This window comes from Parasteatoda tepidariorum, chromosome 10 (genome assembly GCF_043381705.1).
Source record: "Parasteatoda tepidariorum isolate YZ-2023 chromosome 10, CAS_Ptep_4.0, whole genome shotgun sequence".
Lineage (NCBI taxonomy): Eukaryota > Metazoa > Arthropoda > Arachnida > Araneae > Theridiidae > Parasteatoda > Parasteatoda tepidariorum.
The window spans coordinates 4,347,754-4,360,703 of NC_092213.1; the positions used below are offsets into that span (position 1 = coordinate 4,347,754).

At 28.7% G+C, this 12,950-nt stretch overlaps 1 protein-coding gene across 2 annotated transcripts in view; it reads right to left on the bottom strand.

Moving 5' to 3' along the window:
- Positions 1 to 4,348: 4,348 nt before the first annotated feature.
- Positions 4,349 to 12,950, bottom strand: part of LOC107454280 (SPRY domain-containing SOCS box protein SP555) — a 16,003-nt gene continuing 7,401 nt past the window's right edge. The window contains exons 1-3 of one of the 2 annotated variants that reach the window (XM_016071415.3): positions 9,441 to 9,980; positions 7,478 to 7,720; positions 4,349 to 5,484 (exon numbers count right to left, since the gene is read on the bottom strand). In XM_016071415.3, the coding sequence (XP_015926901.1) occupies positions 4,907 to 5,484; positions 7,478 to 7,720; positions 9,441 to 9,462 (843 nt within the window). In that variant the 5' untranslated portion in view covers positions 9,463 to 9,980 and the 3' untranslated portion in view covers positions 4,349 to 4,906. Of the gene's footprint in view, positions 5,485 to 7,477; positions 7,721 to 9,440; positions 9,981 to 12,950 lie in introns of those variants that run through there. The other variant, XM_071186434.1, reaches the window with a different exon arrangement.

Here is a 12,950-nt window from a genome sequence, read left to right on the forward strand (position 1 = left end):
GGGAAAAGAAAATCTTTACTGCTTGGCGAATTTTTTGGAATTAAAAGCAGAGGCTGTAGGTGTAGGGTTGTAGATCTTAGTTGCGCGCTGCACTACTTGTCAGCACGTGTTAAAATTTTCACTGCCGAAAGATTTTCCTCGTGCACGTTTTGTGTTGAATATTCGGCATGCATTTTTAAAGTAATTTCGTTAATCACATTTTTTAAGTAAGCATGAAGTTCTTAACAGAAAGAGATGACATTAGCGATCTAGAAAAAGACTGCAAGAATAAGTTTCGTTTTGAATGGTTAATTAAAAAAGACATTTTGGAAGAAGAAATCAACGTGTGGTGCCGCAAGATTGATACACCAGGTACATGTTTCTGTATTGCGTGCAATACATCAATCAAATATCACAATGAAGGGTTTAAATCCTTGATGAATCATTCTGGAACAGTTGTGCATAAGAAATGTCGTCAATCTGTTAAAAATTCCCAGATTTTAAATTCCCTTTATCCTGGATCAGAAAATCTGACTCANCAATTGAAATGTAGTTGTGTCAAGGGGATTGTAAACATGTAACTATTTAGAAATACATTGAGAACAAAATCTTAATTTCTAACTATTATTTAATAAATTTTATTAATTAATTTTAACATGCAGTTCCAATTATGTCTTTAAAACTGTATGTATTTCACTTATTATGTTTAAATTGGTTGAGTTTTTGCATATAAAGTTTTCAGGGTTTTTTACTTCATGTCACAATCACCCCTGGAAGAAGGGCTCATATGCGGGGAAGGGGACACGGAGGTTCCCTTAAGGGTCAGGATTGAAAATTATGTGCCCTTTTTTTAGGAGTTATAAAGTAGTTAAACAAAAGCTATATTATTTTTAAGAGCCATGTTTTGAGGCTTTGCTTGATTATTTGTTTATGAAAACGAAATGTCATATTTATGCTTGCCGCTTTTAGGTAATTATTTTGTTATTTATATTTTCTATTAAGCAAGTATCTCTTTAAACTTGATCAAAAACATTTTTAAAAGTTAATTTAAAATAATTGATCAGAAAATAGTTCATTTTCAATAACAAGTTAAGTGTTTTGAATTTTATGATATTGATTTATACAAGTTGCATTTTAAAATATTTAAAAAAAAAAAATTACGATCATATTTAATGTAATAATAAATTTATAAAGTGATATATTTTTGGTTTAATGCCTGGGGTATGTAATTTCTAAATTTGTTTTGTGAATATCTGCAAAACTTCTCAATTTTTTTTCGAAAAATATCAAGGAAATTAGGTTTTTCTAGAGAGTGGCAGTACTGAATATATTTTTATATACTTCTTATAAAATAAATACTTAGATAATTAAAAAACTATCTGATTTTCTCTATTTCAAATTCACAAGGAATGTGAAGGAAGTCAACTATAAAATTTTAACAATAGTAAGTGGAGAATTCTATGTTTGTTTAGATTACCCAATAATCCAAAATTTAAATGTTTTTACTCTATTGGTTGAGAAACACTTTTTAAATTTAAGGAACACAATTTCAAAAATTTATGTTTTTATTATTTATAAAAAAATACATCACTGTTGCAAAAAAGGAGACAATAAATAAAGGTGAAATGTCTTGTTGAACAAAAATTATACTATAATACAACAATTTTCATATTCTCTAAAACAAATAGAATAAATATGTACAGATATTCAATAGAAAAACATGTAAAATAAGTAACAAATATTTCATATCCATAGAAATTCAATTAAATAGATTTAATAAAGAATTCTATGACTAGACTTAATTTATTTAAATAATAATTATTAAAATTACATTATTTTTTTTTATAAAAATTTAATTTTTAGTTCTATTACTTATTTTTTATTTGATATTAAGTAAAAATGTTTCTATTTTCAAATATTTTGATTAATACCTCTGGTTCTTTAATTAAAAATTATTTATTTATTTCCTTCTGTGTAATAATCTTATATAGTATATGTATAATGATGAGTGTGCTTGGTTAATAGCCTGACCTGCCTATCTCTAGGTCAATTCTTTATGTGTTGATTTTAAATTCGCCGCACTTATGAAATAAGAAGCATCTAAAAAAAATGGTACGAACTAACCTCGATACTGTTTTGAGGCTAGATAAGCAACACTAATGACAAACTTTATATATAATTTGGCATCTGAACTTTCTATATATTAAGTAGATATGCAATAAATAGACAATCAATATACAAAAAATTTTCTATTTACACAGAGTACAAGGTACGAATACCTTTTTCTTTTGACTAGAAATACTCATCCAAAGAATACATATCATGTATTTTTTTTCTATATATATATTAATATAACATCTTAATTACATACATGTGTGATTTTACACAATTAGTGAGAAAAAATAGGTTAGGTTTAGGTTTTTACATTCGAACCATACGCAAAAATTATAAAATTGCATTGCAAATTTTTGCCTTGAAGCATCAAAACGTGACAATATCTATTTAAAAATAACTATCTCATTATCATTCTATTTACATCGATGTTGTATATATACACATTTATTTCAAGATTCATTTTGACAAAATGCTCAAAACACATGTCATTATTTTAGACTTTATTCAGATATACATATCTGAATGTGTAATGGTTTAATTAAAATAGTATGAGTCACAGTGCTAAATTTTATAACTTTATGTAATATGTTATAAAATTTTGCAAATTTAGATGTTGTATATATACACATTTATTTCAAGATTCATTTTGACAAAATACTCAAAGCACATGTCATTATTTTAGATTTTTATCTGAGATATATGAATGTGTGATGGTTTCATTAAAATAGTATGACTCACGTTGCTAAATTTTATAACAATTTACTCAATGTTTCTCAACAAATTAATGAGTAAGAACAGACACCTAAATTGGTTTCACTTAAAATTATGGCATATCACGAATAATAGTTTTCATCAGTATAAAGAACACTATCCATGCCAATATAGACACCAGATTGAGTGAATTAATTTTAGCACTGACAAGGTACCTGTGATCTTTGAGTTTCATTGGTTTTAGTCAACATGATATCACTCGCAGACATAACCTATCTCATAGGTAGCCAAGCTCTCGTTTAGAGTCCCATCTGAGACATTTCAGTATTAACCTCAGCGGAGCATGTTATGGGATGAAGCTTGTCTTGAACTCTGCAGATTACACTCCGTTGCAAATTAAGAAAAAGACTATTGTGGTATAAGATTTTTAGTAATCATCCGCGACTGCATATAGTTCCGTTTCATTTTGTTATACAAATATGCTTTCAAAACAATGTAAAAGCTTTTAAATGTTAAACACGTCAGGTGGAAATTTGATTCGTGCTTACTTTTACAATATATATCATAGAATTATTTAAAAGGGTTACAGTTTCATAGTCTTATTGAAATCCCAGATTTGGCGACCTATTTCGATAAATAAGAGAGTACATTTCTTCTTGAGAAGGAAACAACTATATGATGTTGCAAGAGCATTGGATTTGATTTCACTACTAGAAATTACGCGTCTTGCCCTGTCCTTAATAAATCAAATGAAAGATAAAGAGTTTTTACTTTTGTTTTGCTGTAGAAGAAAATCGTCTGCAAGAAAGAATATTTTTTATTCTTTCGTCAGTTTCATTCAATGGAAAGGCGTATATTTGTTACGATTTTTAAATATCATTTTCATTAATTCTTATTACTTTCTAGTTATTATTCAAGTTTTGTTATCCTCATTTCACACGATTTGAAAAAAGCAATCAAAAATAAAATAGGCTGTGCAATGTCGTTTCAAGAGTTGGCGATATCGATATTCGTTTGCGTTAGCAACTTGGTATCCATCTGGCGTGCACTTAAATGCAAATAGGATCTCTCCTTAGGGTTAATAGTTTTTTCTAAACTTGCAACAGAATATAGCTTTCTTTAAATTGCTTGATCTATTGACACTTTCTCTATTGTATATTATAAAAGTTTTTTCCCCGATTATTCTCAGTCTTGTTAATCTATTATGTGAACTAGTTGATGAAGCCGTTGGTCTTTTAAAAAAAAATTTTTTTGTTGAATTACTGATTGCGATGTGCATAAGCTTTCCTTAAAATTAAAGAATACCAATTATTACCGATTCTTGTAGCTAAATATTTATAAGCTTTTTTTGTTTTTTAAATACAATGAGTTTTATAAATAAATACTCGTGTTTTTCATACATGAATAAAGTATTTTTTTAATTGTTTGGTTGGGAAAAAAATTTTATCGCAACTGTTCTCCTATTTGGAATAACCATAATTGATTAGATCAGGAATATTATTTTAAGCAGTTATTTTCTACTTTATAAAAATCTTTCATATTATTTTATTTTGAAATGATACAGTAAAAACTTGAATACGCACTTAATTTTAGTTTCTATACATTGACATAAAGTATGCATCACTTATATCTTTAACTAATATTTCTGACGTTAACAGTCATGTTAGACTAAATTTACTCAATTTTGCTAAAGAAAAAAAAGTGATATAGTAAATGTAAGAGTAGTTCCTATTGTACTTAGCTTAGTGAAAAGTACTTCTGATACATTCATTAATGAACTACACACACATAAAAACTGATGTATAGCAAGCTGTAAGTCAGTCATAATTTAAGAAAGAAACATTTTAAAACAAACATAAAAAAACTAAGTAATATATATGAAAGAAAACATCACATTGAGGTAGTTGAGATCATTTGGGAAGCTGATTGCCAAAACATTTTCTTAATCATTTTGACAAAATACTGATACAACATGTTTATAAGTAAATATTTGTCCTTAGAAGTTTCGAATAGGACTAAATTGTAACGTTCAGCCATAACTCTCATTTTTTTCCCTATAAACTATCAAGGATGCACTTAAAAATTCACATAAAAAACCTCACTAGTAATAATTTTCAGCAGTGTACGGAACACTATCCATGCCAACATATCTACAGGTTCTAGACCTCGTACAATAATTGTTACGCTTCCGAGGTACTGGTGGTTTCTCCGGTTTATCCATAGGGGGTAATTCTTGCACACCTTCGGTTAAGTATGATTTTATAGATTTTGGCAAACACAATTCACTAACGTCATTCACTTCATTGAGAAGGGTAAGGATGGCTGATCGGCACCTATCCTGGAGATTGCCAAATTCTCTTTTGGTGTCTCCCAAAGACATCTCAGTCTTTGCTGCGGTAGAACATATGATGGGGTAGAGTTCGTCCTGCACCAGGTGGAGATCGTTGAATGCCACCCCTAGACAACAGCCATCTTTGTAATAGGAGAGTGTTCCTGTTATCCCATCGAAAAGAATGCCAACCCTTGTGGATTCGTTCTCTCGAAATGGCTTGGTGTATTGACGCCATTTTCCGTCGTGCCATAGAAGGCCTTTGTGCGACAATCCCCACCCCTCTTCATCTTCTCCCAACAAGTTGATGAAGGCGTTGGTGTGCAGCTTTGCTTTCTTTGTTCCAATACCTGGAAGATTTAAAAAGCATCTTAAAAATTGCTTATGAACAGAAAATTTATTGTGAGACGTGGTAGCTCAGGGGATAGAGCAATCGTCTCCCAATGAGGTCACCCGGGTTCGAGTCAAGCGATTCCCCACTCGGCTCGCATCGCGACCATAGTGCTAACGTAAAATATCCTCAGTGGTAAACGAATCATGGGTTAGTCACCCTTGCTGCCAGGTTAACTTTGGGAGATTTTCGGTTTTCCTTTCCATGTAACGTGCAAATGCAAGTTAATTCTATCAAAACGTCCTCCACGAAGTCAAAATTTCTCTCAATACTTGATCTAGGAATTCCCTTGTTTTCTGGATTGGGTTCAAAAGTACAAGACTACGGAGTCGTAAACTCAAAATTGGATCGAGTGTTCAAAGACGGTTATAAAATTTAATTTGTTGTTTTAGAGTTTATATCCATGTTCGTTACCGTGAACTCATGTTTGTAATTCATTATTTGAACCTTCTTTGACCTAATGCTCGCATTTTTTGATAATCAGTTTATTTCTACAATATATAAATGACAATTTTTCGTCACGCGAATGGACATATGTTTGTGCGGCGTAACTGTAATATATAGTTTTTTTCTCCCGCTTTGCATACAAATGAATTTCTATTAAAGAGTTTGCTGTTTAAATAAGACTAATAGCTATTACCATGCAGAAAAAGAACAACGGTTTTAATTAGTGCAACTATTTGATTTACAAACAGTTTCGATTGAGGGAAAATGTTATTGCTTTAAGAATACCCTTTACACAGAAATGGTACATTTTGCAAAGCTATGGAGAACTACATGAGATTATTTAATAAGTAACAAATTAATATTGTAAAATAAATTTTCAGTTCATTTTATTCGGTAAAATGTGCTCGATTAAACCTAATGACAGGCTAAAATTTGTAAAAAAAATTTATTCGAACACATTTCAATGAATAAAAAGAAATCATTTCAAAATTATTTATTGGGTACTCAACAAATTTTTTCAAATATATTAAAATTAAAAGAATTTTAAAATATTTAAAAAATAAATTTTGTAAATAATTATTATTATTTATGAAAGAAACATAACAAGATATTTTTTAAGTAAGAAATAATTCTCTAGTAGAAAATCAATAACTTTACAAATGAATAAAAAAGTTTTAAAATCTATAGTTTGTGGTTATTTTTATTATGATTATTTTAACCACCCTTTTAACCAAAACAATTTTACAATAAAATGGAAGATCACATATAAATGGCAAATTTTTTTACTTATTTTATTCATTGAGTATTAATTTTTATGTTATAACCCGAATAATAGATAATATCGAATATGTACTGTGAACAAAACAGATTATTATACAATTTGCTAAAAATTTCCCCAGCTATGAAAATTCGCTGTCTCAGTTTATTGATACAATTTTCATAACTTATAATTATATTGATGTACTTAGTGTACTACAGAACAAAAAAATTAATTACAAAATGGATTCAGTCTTAGTATAAAAAGTCATATTTTATTTATTTATTTGCTGACTGAATTTTTTTTTAGCATCAATATCATTAATAATGTTTGTAGTTAATTCTCGAATTATTCTCTATATGCCGATCGCTTGCCAAATATCACTTTTGTGTCTTTTTAACCCAAATTAAGTTGTCTTGTGTTTTAGCACATAGCTTGCAACAAAACACAAAACCGATAAATTTGTCAGCATTTTTATAAGCATCAGACAAGGTTCGGTTCATATTGCCGATAAATCAAAAAAAAAAAAAACAATCACGATCATTTTGTCTACACGATTTTTTTCGCAGACAGCAACTTTTTTTAAAACAACTGCAGGCCACGCATTGATCGCAAATAAGCACGGAATAAAAAAAATTTTAGGAAAGAAAGTGCATAAAATTAATGCCAAAATTAAATAAAATTTTATGTAACATATATAGTTTAATTTCCAGTATTTTGGAATAAAAATGGTAAGATGTGTACATACCAAACATCATACTGGTTCCGAAAATCCTTTGACTGATATTAATTTCCCAATAGTACCGTCCTCCATTTAAAATTCTTGTGCCTCTTACTCCAGCTGTACCGTTGCTCCAATTAGGGTGAAATTGAGCGGTCTTGAAATTATCACCGTACAAAAGAACTTCATGTGATTTATCTTTCTTATTCCAAGTCCAATAGTCACTACAAAAATTACTTAAGACAGGAGGTTCTTCTGTAATTGACATGGCTGTAAAAAGAAATTATATAAGCATTATTCAAGCGTTAAGAATAAACAATAATGCTTTTTAACATTATGATATATGTTAATTTCTTATTCGAAATGTATTGTACTTTAATAGCTTCATTAATTTTTAAAATAAGGTGTTACACCTATAGTGATTTGCCATTTTAATTTGTATAAATTATTTTCTTTAACAAAACTATTTTTTTAAAATAGAGTAGAAAGTGAAAACACTACTTATTACTAAAAAATATCAGAAATAGTAGCTACGAAATTGTTCTCATATGCTTACCTGGTTCAAGCTAAATAATTTCCGAAGAGTTTAAATTCAAAAACAAACCATTAACAGTTATTATAAGTAATTCACCATCAATAGCAATTATAGTAAATATATATATATTTTTTAAATTCAAGCAATAGTTCTATGATAAGAATTACACAGAAGAAATACCAGTAATAAATTCTACTCTAGTAAAAAATGAAAACAATTATTTCTAACATCGTCTGAAATTTTCAATGTAAGAAATAAAGATAAAAAACGGTATTTTGTTAACAGAAAACAGGGTAAAAAAAATAGTAATGCAAGTTATATGAACACTTTATTACTTTATTAAATAATTTTTAAAATTCTGTTTTCAACAATCGTGATAATCGACAACACGTATGATACGCATGTCATGAATAAAGAAGAATGTCTACAAAAAGATATCAAAGTCAATGATTTTTGTCAAACGATTTTTTTCTCTACTTTTTTATGGAAACAAAATCGTCTGTACTGGATTTCTTAATGAAAAATAACTCCCACTCAGATTTTTGGAGGGCAGACAGACAATGATAATTTTAAGATTTAGTTGCACTTAAATCTCATATCGTTATTATTAGCTATTACTGCAACTTTAAATTTCCCAAAATGGCGGAAATTTCCCTCACAAAAAAAAAAGTCATCTGCTTTTTGTTCTATAATTTGAGAAAGAGAGAAGTTTGAAGAAAGACGACAGTATCAATAACAACATCTTAAATATTTACGACTTCAATAACTCAAAAAGATGGAAAATTAATCGGTTCGTGAGGTTTTTCGTCATTATTTTTAGCATTATCGTGTCAGGACTACTTATTAAGCAGAATGCATGCTTGAGTTTTAAAAAAATTATCTACAGTACTTTAAATGACTGTTAATAAAACAATTATTCTTAGTGATTAATATGAACATTGATTATCATTATTAATTTGTTTTATTAAAATAAAATTAGTTATGTTGAGCATTAAATTCAGCGGGAATGTAAGTAATTTAATAATAATTATTATAATGATGTCTCTATTGTCAATGATTTTGCAGCGATACTATGATTTTTCCCTTTAAATGTTTTAAAATTTTTAATTTTCTGTCAATATAATTTTTATCTTGAACCGTATATTAATCTCTTTGGTATGACGTAATCTCTGTCGAATTTTTATCATCTCTATTTTACATCGAAATTCGTTTAGGGTGTGATAATAATGAGCTCTTTGTAAAGTGCTTTCGTACTTTTAAATAATATTAACAACAAAAATAATTTGAATAACTTCATAAGAATAATTACACCTAAGGAGTTGTAAAATAGGTAAATATGAGGTTGAAAATAAAGCAACTGTTGTAGTTCAAATATTATTATTAAAAGTAGAACAAACTGCAATTTAAAAATAAAAAAACGAGTGCACTTAAAAATTGAAAGAAATTTTGACTTACTTTTTTCTGGTTCTTTTATCATATTCTGCAACAAGATTTAATGAGAAATTTTCTAACACTTGAAAATCCATATGATGTTTGTTTTTTAAACATTATTAGATTATTTTAATTGACATTAACAGAACGTATTTATTCTCAATAAATATAAACAAGAGGATTTTATAACAAATAAAATTTCACTTAACAAGTTGGCAACATAACAAGAAGCGCACGCGACTGATTCTAACGGCTCTACATGATTGAATGAGTACTATTAAATCTGATCCTGTATGCTACATTTCAAAAAAAAAAAAAATCTGTATAAAAGTTAAAAAAAATAAAACATCTGCTGGAAAAACGGGAAGGGTACCCTTTGTTGGCTTACAAGAGAATATAGTTAACGGGAGAGGGGGCTTTTTGCAAAATAAATGTATAGTTTTGAGGCGCGTGCCACTTCCCCCTACCCTTTTCAAGTGCCATACCGGCTGCTCGCTCATTGGCCAGCTGGCGCGTGGACGATTGTGACAGACGGCGCGTGCGATTTCCGTGACGTCACACCACCACCTGATTGCTTTTTGGGGATGCCCTTATATCATAGAGATATCCTGGCGACCCGCACTTTTTGCAAGTTAACGCCAACAGATGCTTTTATTTGATGTTGGAAATAGTACCTTTTTGGATGCTTTATCGCCCCATATATCTTCTTCAGATAACACCTTGACGTTTATTATTTTAGAATGTGACATTTGTTGTTAATAGGAGCACTATTTAACTCCTGAATTTCTGTTACGATATTACATTTTTGACTTAAATTAAATGGTATCGTGAATTCAACCATTTTTTAAAACTCACGAAATTGTGATCAAAACGTTTGGCATTTCGAATGGGTCTCTTATTAGTAAATGTAATTTACAGTAAAATAATCTAATTAATTACTTAATAAAACGATTTCTTTAATATTTTTCTTTACTATGACGACTGTTTGCTTATGTTTTTTAAACGAAATAATTATGTAGTTATTTTTTCCACGCAATTTTTATAATTAGTTTAATTTATTTTAATTAATTATTTAATAAAGCGTGTTCTTTAATATTTTTCTTCACTATGACAACTGTTTGCTAATGTTTTTTAAACGAAATAATTGTTTAGTTATTTTTGTAGCGCAATTTTTATAATTAGTATGATTTACACGTAGTTGTTTGTTGTTAAAATTATTTCCTTTTAAAAATCGCATTACGGTTCTCGGTGCTTCGGTAAAATATACCAAGAATGATTTTTAAGAGAGCGAGTGAATAAAGGATAGCGAGAACACGTGGTAGGAAAAATAAGTTAGTGAATCAGCTTATCAGTTTATAGTTTATAAATGAATAAATATATTTATAAAATATAAAATTTTTATTTATTTATTTATTGTTATTATTATTATTATTTTTTTTTATTTTTTTGCTGCGATTGACGAGATGCAAGAGTATAAAATCAAACGCGATATATATATATTGTATATATATTAAAAAACCGGGAAACAACAAAAATGAAAAGATAATATTTCTTCAAAAGCTCACACGATTATATACAAAAGGAATGCTTTCTAATATTGTATCAGTAGAGCCATATCATAATATATCAATACAATAGTGTGAGGAGCACTCAAAATAATTGAAACAAAATCCAACACATTAAGTGAAAAATATACTACACAAAAAACAGGAAATAAAATGTAAAGAAAACATGAAATGAAATCTATAAAGCGAGAAGCGAATTCAGATGAATTTACATGTACTGGATTCTTTCAAGAAAGATTTAGAATATTTTCGTAATAAGATTGCCACATTACAAAATATGGAAAGAGAAGCGCAAATGGAGTTAAAAGCGTAAATAGAAATATTTTGTTTTATGTTGCGTTCCTATTCCAGTAAGGAAGGGCCCGAAAATGGATGTGTANTCAATATAGCCAAAGCATAATATACCAATACAATAGTGTGAGGAGCACTCAAAAAATATATATATATATATTACACAAAAAACAGAAAATAAAATGTAAAGAAAACATGAAATGAAATCTATAAAGGGAATAGCGAATTCAGATGAATTTACATGTACTGGATTCTTTCAAGAAAGATTTAGAATATTTTAGTAATAAGATTGCCATATTACAAAATATGGAAAGAGAAGCGCAAATGGAGTTAAAAGCGTAAATAGAAATATTTTGTTTTATGTTGCGTTCCTTCTGCAGTAAGGAAGGGCGTTGGATTTGTTAGTTACAAAGGAATGGCCCGAAAATGGATGTGTACAAAATAATAATATTATATTGGAAAATTTAAAGAAGTTTATAGTTAAAATAAGGTTGATATTTAATTATACAATTTTAGAAAATTAGCATTTCTTTAAAAAAAAAAAAAAGAGAGAGAGAAACTTGATTCTGTTTTGCATAGATTTTAAGCCACGGATTTAACCGAATTAGATTTACACGCGGTAAAAATATAAATTAGCAAAGAAGTTTTTAGTAAATTTATTAATAACAACATTACAATTAGCTCAATGATTTCATATAGAATTTAGTTACTTTAATTTAGTATCCATTGTTTTTTATCAAATTTTCAAGGAGAAAATCAATTTTGAGAGAGAAGAATCAATTTTGAAATTTTATCAAATTTTGAAAGATAAAATTTTTTTATCAAATTTTGTCAATAATCAACACAAAATCTATTAAAATTCGTAATGAAATATGTTCGTTTTTTTTATAAATAATAAAAATTAAAAAAAAACATTGCGTTCAATTGGTCTTTAAAGTGAGTTTAAATTTACTTGATTAAACATAAAAACTGTTATTAAAACTTAAAATTAATAGCAAAAATCTTCATTTCCTTGTTTTTATTTTTTATTAGTTGTTGAAATATATTTGAAAAACATTAAAAAATGGGGGCAATAATACGAATGAAAGTTTTGCAAAGGGTCTGGAAAACTTTTTCTAATGACCGTGAAAACTATACTACAACTGTTTTGTAGCTTGTCGCACTTAATTACTTTCAGAACAAATCAAACAAACATTTAGAACAAAACCACGATACTTAATCTCAAACTAAAATCGAAAAGGAGTAAAAAACTAACTTTCCATTTCGTTCATCGCCAAGTTACAATGTAAACAAGAGCCATAAATCCCCCGAATCACTATCATTGGCGGTGAAATGTGGGAGCATCTGCCCAAATCTAATTTGCAACCCCCATGTTCTTGCATCCCGATCCACACGCGCCGGTAGGGGAGGGGGAGAGACAATCTCCATCCTTCCCGCATCCCGTGTTTCCGTTCTCGATGCACTCATTTTATTTATTTTATATTTTATTTTATTGTTATTTTTTTAGCGAGGAAGCCCCAGTTCAAGAAATCACGGGTCGCCTCATTGAAATGGCTTCTTCAGTTACTACGTTTGCTATGATACGGTACAGAAAAACCTTTTTTTAATGCTTCTTTTTAACCTTTAAAAAACGGACATCCTCTTGAGTTACTCTCTTTTATTCTTAAGCTTTATATAT